This window comes from Hemitrygon akajei, chromosome 2 (genome assembly GCF_048418815.1).
Source record: "Hemitrygon akajei chromosome 2, sHemAka1.3, whole genome shotgun sequence".
NCBI classification, from domain to species: domain Eukaryota; kingdom Metazoa; phylum Chordata; class Chondrichthyes; order Myliobatiformes; family Dasyatidae; genus Hemitrygon; species Hemitrygon akajei.
Window position 1 is genome coordinate 164,824,523 of NC_133125.1, and position 11,418 is coordinate 164,835,940.

General features: G+C 50.3%; 2 protein-coding genes across 2 annotated transcripts; both read left to right on the forward strand.

The window, feature by feature from the left end:
* Positions 1 to 1,258: 1,258 nt before the first annotated feature.
* On the forward strand, positions 1,259 to 1,735 carry LOC140737878 (histone H2A-like). Its single transcript, XM_073064638.1, has one exon. The coding sequence runs from the start codon at positions 1,265 to 1,267 to the stop codon at positions 1,652 to 1,654; it is 390 nt and encodes a 129-aa protein (XP_072920739.1). The 5' UTR covers positions 1,259 to 1,264; the 3' UTR covers positions 1,655 to 1,735.
* A 1,352-nt stretch (positions 1,736 to 3,087) lies between these two features.
* LOC140737885 (histone H3-like) lies at positions 3,088 to 3,546 on the forward strand. The gene has a single exon (XM_073064650.1). It carries the CDS (start codon positions 3,136 to 3,138, stop codon positions 3,544 to 3,546), a length of 411 nt encoding a protein of 136 aa, XP_072920751.1. The 5' UTR covers positions 3,088 to 3,135.
* Positions 3,547 to 11,418: the final 7,872 nt, after the last annotated feature.

Here is an 11,418-nt window from a genome sequence, read left to right on the forward strand (position 1 = left end):
GGATTTTTGACGATGGATGTTGTCTGTGGGCTGCCCATCATAATCCTCACTGATTTGATTTGATGGAAACAATGCACTTCACAGAATGTTTCAATGTAAACGTGACAAATAAAGTTAAGCTTTCTTTCCTTCTAATATCTTTGTGAAAAGCCTGCCCCTGAGATCTCCTTAAATCTTTCTCTCCCCCACCCCCGGTAGGTATATGCATGGGGTTAGAGGGATATGGGTAAAGGTTGGGCAAATGGAACCAGCTTGGGTGTGCCAGAATGGACAAGTTTGGCCAAATTCTGTGCTATATAACACCAGGAACATTAAAATCATGTCCTCAATTTTTAGACTCACTGCCAATTCGGTGATGGCTGCCCCATTATATGAAAACTGTATAACTGTTATATATTTCTGTATACAGTATATTGCTCCTAAAAAAAAAGAGGCTCACCCAGATGCTGGTCTGGATTAGAGTGCATGTCTTAAGAGAAGAGGAGACCTGATTGCAATTTTTAAAATAAAATAAACGTTATTCATAATAAAATTATTTACAAGAATAAATCATTCAATGTTTTGTCATTATTTATAGTCAATGCTTTCTGTACTGTTTTGTTGCATTCGTATACATCAATAGCACTGCTGGCACTCACGTGGCACACTGCAGCTTTATAATAATACTAAGTCATTGAGGGGCTTCCCTTCTCCAGTCCGAGAAGAGACATACACCGGGGTCCTTTCCCACGAGACCTAATAGTAATTGTCAGAGGCATAGATAGGGCAGGCTGCCAGTATCATTCTCCACGATTCAACAGGTCTGATACTAGGAGTAATGCTTTGAAGGAGAGAGGGGCAAGTTTAGTGAAATATGCGAGGCAAGTTTTTTTTCACACAGGAAACGAATAACTGCCGCAATGCATTATTTCTGTAAATATCAGAGAGACCAGTCGAAATCGATTATGCACAAGTTTTCCGATGGTCCGCAAAACAACCTAATTTAATAGGAAAATCCAAAAGAACTGCTAAAGATACTCGGCATCGCTCCGAGGAAAAAGACATCGTCTCAAGTAGATACCTTATGCAAATTAGGGATGGGTAAGATGTCGATTTTCATTCGCTAACTTTTCGAAACGTTTCTGCTATGGAAGACCAATCCAAAACAAACGGAAACTAATTGGCCAATGAAAAATCGCACCATTTTTTCATGATCTTCAAGAAGATATAAAAGGAGCTGCGATCGCCGTGTTAGGTTTATCGGAGTTTGAAGATCTTTAAGAAGATGTCAGGACGAGGTAAAACCGGAGGAAAAGGACGCACCAAGTCGAAGTCCCGTTCTTCGCGGGCTGGTTTGCAGTTCCCAGTTGGTCGAATCCATCGGTTTTTGCGAAGGGGTAATTATGCGGAGCGTATTGGTGCGGGTGCTCCTGTCTACTTAGCAGCAGTGTTGGAGTATTTAACGGCTGAGATCTTGGAACTAGCTGGCAACGCAGCTCGTGACAACAAAAAGACCAGGATCATTCCCCGCCATCTCCAGCTTGCCATTCGCAATGATGAAGAACTGAACAAGCTGCTGGGTGGGGTTACTATTGCCCAGGGCGGCGTCCTGCCAAACATCCAAGCTGTCCTGTTGCCCAAGAAAACTGGCCACCCCAGTAAAGTTTATGCTTAAGACAAGACGCAAAGGAAATTTAAGACAAAAAGGCTCTTTTAAGAGCCACTCAAAAAAAGCCACTAAAGCAGTTATACCTTTTATCTTGTTTTTCTCTAAAGCTTTATAAATCTTAATAGTACACGTAAAGTAATTTTATAGAGTAAAGGAAAACCTAACATCTAAAAATTCGAGTAATATCAATTGGATTTTGACTTCATTGGCTAATTGGCCTTCCTATGCTTTGGGCCTGTGTTTAGAATTCCATATAGTTACTATCTGAAGAGAAAACAATTCATGAAACTCCGACATGGATTCAAAGATGTCCTTCAGAGTACGAGACAAGTTAAAGGATATTTCCTCTGGCGGTGGAATCAAAACCAAGGGCCTATCTTAAAATGCAATATAGATATTAAGGATCAGTAGATTCATTCAGAAACATTTAAGACTCTTGATTGAAATCCAAAAGTGGGGATCAATTTAACTCGAATTCGATGAAATTGAATTAACCTTGTGTTAAGGTTACCAACATCAGCCACGATTTCATTGAACGTTGAAGGTCCTGGGGAAGATAAATCTTCCATTATCGAATGGTAAAGCAGATTGGATGATCCGAATAGCCTGATTCTGCCATCATCTCGTGGTGTTAAAATCAGAAAATGCTGAAGTGGGGAGAGGGGCGCAGGTGTAGCCGCGGAGGGGAGCGGCTGTTTGAAGTTGACAGTCGTTTCCAGTTACAATCTTCCCTCTGTAACGGGGGCACCGAATATGTAATCCTCGGCTGAAAAAGTACACCCCTTAAAAGCAAGTAAGGGAAATACTTTAAATTTTTGCCACTTTTGCTTTAATGTTCTGATAAACAGCAGTGAAAACAGAATTCAAATTCAGAAGATATTTACACAGAGTGGTATCTGCTTGGAACGCGCTGCCAAAGGTGCTGACGGAGGCAAATATAAAAGAGGCGTTTATGACTCCAGGATAGGCTCATGAATATGCAGAAGATGGAGAGTTACGGACTTGTTTAAGCAGAAGGGGTTAGGCATTTAATTACTATTTTACTCCGGCATAACACAATGCACTATCCCTATGCTGTAGAAAAAAGACTGTATGTGATTAAAGCTTTTTCGGATTGAACCACGTTGTTTTCAAACTCGGTGTAGAAATGTCATTTTATGGTCACTCTTACTTTAATGCCCCTCTTAAAAGACTAATTAATTATTTGTCATTGCATGAAATAGTTTTGACAAAAGACCTGCCATTTGAAATGTTATTCCTTCACGGATGTTACGTGACATACCCCACTTTGTGGTACAAAAATGTGATTTTATTAGCAGTATTCTGTCGATGTTAGATTTCTCTCATTATTTTAAAATTGTTGCAATATTTGAGCGGATGGGAAAGCGCGCCTATCGGGCGTCCAATCACAAGACGCGCGTCGGTTGGTGTTCCTATAAAAGCCACAACGGCGAACGGGGTGCAGGTGTTGACTGCAGGGCAGTGAGATGGCGAGGACAAAGCAGACAGCGCGGAAATCCACGGGCGGCAAAGCTCCCCGCAAGCAGCTGGCCACTAAGGCAGCCCGCAAGAGCGCTCCGGCGACGGGTGGCGTGAAGAAGCCGCACCGATACCGGCCTGGCACGGTGGCTCTGCGGGAGATCCGGCGCTACCAGAAATCGACTGAGCTGCTCATCCGTAAGCTGCCTTTCCAGCGCTTGGTCCGTGAAATCGCGCAGGACTTTAAGACTGACCTGCGCTTCCAGATATCGGCAGTGGTGGCATTGCAAGAAGCCAGTGAGGCTTACGTGGTGGGGCTGTTCGAGGACACCAACTTGTGCGCCATCCACGCCAAGCGGGTTACAGTAATGCCCAAGGACGTTCATCTGGCGCGGCGCATTCGCGGGGAGCGCGCCTGAATTTATAAGGTTAATGTTTGAAAAACCTAAAGGCTCTTTTAAGAGCCACCAAATTCTTCAGGTGAAAGTTACTGTAATAGGAAGTTGATCAATCTTATTGCTGTTGCCTAAAATGCACCTAATCTAAAATGCAACTTTGCCCGGGAGGAGCCTTTGAAATACAGTAATTATAAGTCTCGGATCCCCTGCGTTTTAGAAAAAGTTGAACATAAAATAATTAGAAAGGTATTAATGCTTTTGAGTAGAATTTTTAGCCAACCTTGAATAAACGTACTTAAAATTAGTTTACCTTTCTTGAATAACATCTTTCATAAGTTAAAAAGACAAACAATTTTCTGTTCAATAAACTGGCTTAAGCCAAAATAGGATTTTTTTCCCCTAAAGGTAGGCTTGGTACATTAAGGTTGTAAACTGTAAACCTCAGTTCTAGATGACCAGCACCTACTTTATCATTATGCCCCATTGTTTGTGACTCTTCCATTAGTGAAAACGTCTCAATATTTACTGTCAAGCCCCTTTAGGATATCATTTGTTTAAGGTCACACCTCTTTTTTTCTGAAGAAATACCCGAATCTGTCTAGCTTCTCATGATAATACTGTACATCCTCTATCCTGGAAATTGGCCTGGTGGACAATCCAGTCTTTGTTCAATCTTTTGGGATTGTGCCCTTTTTTGTTATGGTCTGGTCTGGAGCCCAGATTCCGGGTCTTGATCCAGTCTGCGGACTCCAGACTCTGGGTCTTGTAGCTGCCCCTCCTTTCACCCTTGAGCCCAGTTAGTCACACCTATGGATCACTGTGGCTTGTCTGGAATCAGGGAGGCACACCTGATGCCCATCAGCTGGCGGTGTATATGGGGGCTCTGGGACTGAGTGGAGTTGGGGTGTTGTCCTGCTGATCCTGGTCGTCCTGCTTATCCTGTTCCTCCGGTTGCCCTGGCCTGGAGTTCCCCTCATTAAAGACGAGTTCTACGAGTAAGTCTGGCAGTCACCCTGGACCTAGTTCCCTTCCTATCCCTTGCCTCTGTTGGGCAAGCCTGGCCGGACTGCCGTTGCCCGGCGGGGGACTCTGCCCCTTTCCATCCCTCTCCTTTGACAGGTTGTGCCCTGCAACCTGCCCAGGTGTCCCGTGACCTGCCCAGGCCCTCGTGTTCCTGCCTGGGAGGTCCGGGCCCTGCCCAGGTGTCCCGTGACCTGCCCAGGCCCTCGTGTTCCTGCCTGGGAGGTCCGGGCCCTGCCCAGGTGTCCCGTGACCTGCCCAGGCCCTCGTGTTCCTGCCTGGGAGGTCCGGGCCCTGCCCAGGTGTCCCGTGACCTGCACAGTGAACTCCTGGACCCTGCCTGAACTCCAAGGTCCTGCCTTACCTGAACTCCGGGATCCTCCTTGCCTAGAATCATCTTGAAGGTCACATCCCTCACGCACACCACTGTCACCACATCTTGTCTCTCGTTTAGTTGTTCCCGTCCTGCCCTAGTACTTCAGCGCCTGCTGCGCTTGGGTCCAGCCTCCTGTCCCCTTGTGACATTTTTATGCAAGGGAACTGAAGAGCACAGTATATCCCAGGGGTGGTCTCACCAACACTGTAACAAAACCTCCCTATTCTTAAACTCCAACCCATTCGTCATGAACATTAACATACTGTTTGCTTTTGCAAAGCCATAGAGCACTGCACCAAAGAAACAGGCCTTTCAGTCATCTAGTCTGTGACAAATCGTTATTCTATCTAATCCCATCAACTCACACCTGGACCATAGTTCTCCATACTCCTCCCATCCATATACTTATCCAAACTTCTCTCAAATGTCGCATTATACCCATGTACACCACTTCCATGGGCAGCTTATTCCACAGTCGCATCATCCTCTGAGTGTAGAAATTTCCCCTTAGCTCCCTTTCACCTTTTACCCTTAACCTACCGTCTCTAGTTCCAGTCTCATCCAACTTCAGTGGAATGAGCCTACTTCCGTTTGCTCCATCTATAATCCTCCTAGTTTTGTATACTTCTGTAACACTTACCCACAAAGGCTGGTATATGTCCAGGGGAAAAGGAGATCCAGCCACACACCAACCCCGCCTCCCGTACACGCAGGTGCTGTGAGAATCGAGTTTATGCCTCGCGCCGCTCACCGTATCAACTTCACACCAAATACCGTTATGAAATACACTTTATAGAATTTACTAACATTAACTAAAGAAGTATTAGGCAATACAATATATATATACAAGGAAAGAAAAAAACAAAAGGCGCCAACTTATCAAAGTTCAGTCAGTGTAGTGCACATCGTAGGAGCTCAATCAACGAATCATCCGACAGCCACGTCGTCGCACCTGGGACCACCCGGTGGTCTTACGAGCCGTCCAGCGCCCGTCCACCTTCCTCGTCCGTCTCCCCTCACACCCCCAGCCCGCGCAACCCCTCCCCCAAGTTCCCAGCCTCACAACACACAATAACATTCCCCATTGATTAACAAATGAATACAATTACCATATCAGCCATTCTAAAGCGAAACAACGGCGAGAGAAACACTTATCAGACAAAGAAGCATTCCTACTCGTAACAAACCAAAGAAGCCATTTTGAGTAACATACACAGGACACTGTACATTCTCTCCCCACCAGCAAATGTCATGCCCTCATGGCATTACTAGAGTTCCCCAAAGCTTCTTGCAACACCCAAAACCCAACCCAGGTGCAGAAAGCAGTGACATAACTACCCAGAGCAGTAGAAATCACACTCGGTTCTCCTGGTACCACATATGTCAACCGCTCCGGGGGGCGCCTAATCCTCTGAGATCTCCTTACCCCTTCTGCCCCCCTGGGCTCCCTCTCCGCCTGCGAACCCACTGTCTCGGACACCCCAGGTCTTCCTGCCAGACCCTCACCCCCTTCCTCACGGGGGTCCTCCCTCACCTGAGATCTCTCCAGCTCACGCTCGGGCTCCACCCTCTCTCCCACCACTGTTGGCTGCCTCTCCATCTGACCCTCAAGACCTTCCCTCCTCTCACCCAATTCAGTATGGGAAGGGCCAGGAGCTTCCTCTCCTGGTACTGGAGCACCAGCGAATGGGAACAGGGGCCACTCATCTGAGTTGTCCTCTTCCGAATCGGTAGCCATTCCCGGGTGAGGGACCCGTCCCCGCTCTTCAGCAGCGGGCTCTTCTCTTTCTCTGCACCCTCGCAGAGTCCTTGACCTGGGCGTAACCTCCCACTCTGGCTCCGTATCCACCTGCACCGCTTGACCCAGCGGCAGCAGGTGATTCCGATGGAGTACCTTGATAGGCCCTTTCCCATCCTCAGGTTTCACCCGGTAAACTGGCAGGTTCGGCATCTGGCTCTCTATTACATAGGGGCTGGCCGCCCATCGATCTGCCAACTTGTGCTTACCAGGGAGTCCCAAATTCCGTAAAAGGACCCGGTCGCCCGGCAATAATTGAACAAACTTCACCTTTCGATCATACCGCATCTTATTCCTCTGATTTTGTTTGGTAGCCGCCGCCTCGGCCAACTCGTACGCCCGCTGTAACTCCCTCTTCATGTCGGACACATACTTTAGATGGGACTTCCCGGGTAATTCACCCACTTCACCCCCAAAACACAAGTCAATTGGCAACCTCGCTTCCCGCCCGAACATCAGATAATAGGGCGAATATCCTGTAGCATCATTGCAAGTACAATTGTAACAGGGAACCAATTGTCCAATATGACGACTCCACCTGCTTTTCTGCCCAATCTCCAGCGTCCCGAGCATATCCAACAGGGTCCGGTTGAACCTCTCTGGCTGCGGATCTCCCTGTGGGTGATAAGGGGTAGTCCTGGATTTCTCAACCCCAAGCATAGTCAGTAATTCATGGATAAGGCGGCTCTCAATGTCCCGCTCCTGATCGCTATGGATTCGCCTGGGAAGGCCGTAATGAACAAAATACTTCTCCCATAACACCTTCGCCACTGTCGTCGCCTTCTGATCCTTAGTGGGAAATGCCTGAGCATAGCGAGTGTAATGATCGGTGATGACTAAGACATTCACGGTGTTGCTGGTGTCAGGTTCAATCGACAGAAAATCCATACATACCAGGTCCAGAGGTCCCGCACTCTGCAAGTGCGACAGTGGAGCCACCAACGCGGGCAGGGTCTTCCTCCGGATGCAACGACTGCAGCCCCTACAGTATTCTTCGACTTCCCCCCTCATCTGGGGCCAGTAGAACCAGTCTTTGAGTAATCCATAGGTCTTTTCCACCCCCAAGTGTCCAGAATCATCATGTAGGGCCTGGAGTACAGCCTGCCGATACTCCTCCGGCAGGACCAGTTGCCAACAGTGGGGTTGGTCCGGAGGCGCCGTTACCCGGTACAAGATTTGGTTCTTTAACTTCAACCGAGACCACTCCTTCAACAACAGGGGCACGAATGGGTGTTTCGCCTTCTCAGCCAACGCCCCATCCCCCCTCTCGACCGCTCTCCACACTGTGCCAATGCCCGGGTCATTTTGCTGAGCAGCTGCCACTTCCCCCGGACTCAGTTCCGGCAACTGTTTAGTTCGCAGTGCAGTCAGGTCACAGTAAGCTAGGGGTATGGCGTCGTCAAAACCCCCCAAATGGTCCACGGCTCGTTCCAGCCTCCCTCTTCCCTCGGCCTTCACGGTGATAGCAAACTGACACATCGCCTTCACTCCAGGGGCAGGGACGCTCTCCCACTCCTCGTCCCTCTCCTGTTCCCCCGGCTCCCGACGAGACAAAGCATCCGCATCGACATTCTTGCTTCCGGGCCAGTACCTCAGGCTGAAATCATATACCGACAAGGCCGCCAGTCACCGATGTCCTGTGGCATCCAGCTTCGCCGAAGTCAAAATATAAGTGAGAGGATTGTTATCCGTTCGCACCTCAAACTTGGCTCCGTACAGGTAATCGCCCAACTTGTCCACCACCGCCCACTTCAGCGCCAGGAACTCCAACTTGTGAGTGGGATAGTTTCTCTCCGATGGCGACAAGCTTCAGCTGACAAGGGCTACCGGCCTCAATGCTTTGCCATGCTCCTGGTACAGAACAGCCCCGAGACCCTCTCGACTGGCATCCGTGTGCAGCACATATGGCTTCTGGGGATCGGCAAAAGCCAACACCGGGGCCTGGGTCAGTGCCCTTTTCAAAGATCGGAACGCCTCTTCACATTGATCATCCCATCTCGAGCCAAAAGGTTCCGCCAGGTTCCGGTATCCTCCAGCGTCCTGCCTCTGGTCCCCTGTCCTTTTCTTTCCCACCGGGGGAAAGCCACACAACAGCTGAGTCAACGGGTGACACACTTTGGCGTATCCTTTCACAAATCACCGGTAATACCCACAGAACCCCAAAAATGAGCGCAGAGCGCCCACTTTCTGGGGTCTCGGCCAGGTGGTCACGGCCTCTATCTTGGTTGGATCAGTAGCCACTCCCTCTCGCGAAATGATACGGCCAACGTAGCTAACCGACGACTTGCAGAACTGGCATTTGTCCAGGGAAAGCTTCAACCCTTCTTCATTAAGCCGGCCCAACACCTTCAACAGCCTCTCCTCATGTTCCTCCAAAGTCGACCCAAACACTATCAAATCGTCCAGGTACACCAGCACCTCTAACAGATTCATATCCCCCACAGTTCTCTCCATGAGCCTCTGGAAGGTGGCTGGGGCTCCCGATATGCCTTGGGGCATTCGTTCGAACTGAAAGAACCCCAGCGGGCAGATAAAAGCGGTCTTCTCTTTATCGCCCGCACTCATCGGGATCTGGTAATACCCACTTCTTAAATCCAGCACACTGAACTACTTTGCACCGCTCAGGCAGGCCAGCGCATCCTCGACTCTTAGGACAGTATATTGATCAGGGACAGTTCGCTGATTCAACGTCCTGTAGTCAACACACATGCGCAATCGCCCATTCTTCTTCCGTGCCACCACTATTGGGGACGCATAAGGACTTCGGGACTCAGCTATGATTCCGGCCTCCTTCAACTTGCACAAGTGCTGCCGCACGTCCTCAACATCTGCCGGAGCCAGCCGCCGGGTTCTCTCTCGGAACGGGGTGTCCTCCGTCACCCGGATAGTGTGGCAAGTGCTTTTGGAGCAGCCAACAACAAACTCGCCCCGAGAAAAAACAGCTTCCATCTTCAGCATCTTCTCCACTAGCCTGTGTTTCCACCCAGTGACACAGGGGAATCCCCGAAGTTAAAGACTTCAGCGGTCAGCTCCCTTCGATGCTCTGATCCCTCCCCGTTAGGGGTCCTCACTGGTGCGCTAGACATTACCGTCACCGGGAACAGATGTGCCAGCAGCATTCCCCCCTTAAAGGTGATGTCTCTTGCCGTAGTGTTCCTGACACTTACGGCTATACGCCTCGCATGTAACACCCCTGGTCTCTGCACTTCGGGCCTCACCAGCGCCCCCGCCGGAAATCGTGTCTCCCCTTCAAGATCGTCCGGGGCGTCTACTAACAGGGCTTCACCCGTCGGCACTCCTGGGAATCTGGGGCTCCCCATCAGTAGTGCTACCTCCCCTGGTCGGATCACCTTGGGCCTCGCCTGCGTACACCACACCGTCCCGCGTTTACACTCCGGGTCCAGTCCTAGGGAGGCAACCCCTTCTTCGAACACTGCTCGAAACACTGGATGCACCGAGAGGGTCTCCAGAAAGTCTTCCCCCGCTTTCTCCTTACAAGCTCCCAGGAGCCGTCGCACAACGGGGGAATTAGTCCCCACCAGGAGGGCAGCACCACCAGTTTCCACCGGGTCAGGACAACCAACACCAACGTCTCAATAGCTTCGGACACTCCCACATCGCCCTCCGAGAACTCCAATCTCACCGATAGGTACCCATTGTACGGGTAGTCACCCTCGCTCACACCCCAAATCTGCAGGGTGTCAAATGGGGTTACGGGCAAATGCTTTAGATATTGGTTGTAGAAAGACCGGTACAATAAGGTCACCTGCGAACCTGTATCCAGAACGGCTTTTGCGTAAACTCCCTCTATCCGTAGACCCACACTGGCATGGGGTCCTACCAGCCCATCTGGAATAGAGGTGTGGGCACCCGGTGGTCCCCTGGCTGATCTCTGGGATCGTGTTCCTCCAGAGGCTCCAGTCCGTTCCCTCACTGAGCCTCTCCTAAGTTTCCCGACACCTCCCCCTTCTTAGTCGCAGGGGGGCTTGTCCTCCGCGGGACTCCTTGTCTCTCACAATCCCACCTAAAGTATCCCTCCTCTCCACAGCTATAGCACACCCTCGGCCGCCCACAGTCCCGCCTGAAATGCCCCTCTTTCCCACAGTTAACGCACACGCTGCCTGCCGCCCCTCCTCTCCCAGGACGACTCCCGCTCCCAACCCACGGCACTGGTCGCCCCTGAGAGTGGGTACCTCCCCTGTCCCTCCCCTCCAGAGGGGATTCTCTACCCCTCGGTGGGTTGTCATTCCTCCACCCAGCCACCACTTCCTGTATCGCTGAGGATCGCTCCCATAGGCCCGCGCCCCTTTTTCGCCCCAACGCTCTCTCTTCCTCCCGCACCTCTCTAATCAGTGGCCCAAACGATGGAGGGGGGCCTTTCCTATAAGCCTGCCTAATAGTCCACGCCACCTTGTCCTCCTCCAGAGAGCCACTGAATAACTGACTCATCCTCACGCTAGCCACGTCCGGTGCCTTCACAACCCCCCGGCGCCGCAGCCCCGAGAGCATCCCCTCCATCCTAAATATGTACTCGGAGAGCTTTTCCCCTCTCCGCTGTTCCAGGTGTTGGAACTCTGCTAAAAGCAGCCAGGGTTCCCCTGACAACCCAAATGCTCCCTCCAAACTTCTATACATTCCTCCACTGAGGCCCCAGACTTTTCAGCTTTCCACTCCCAAACTGTTTTGGCTGCTAAACCCC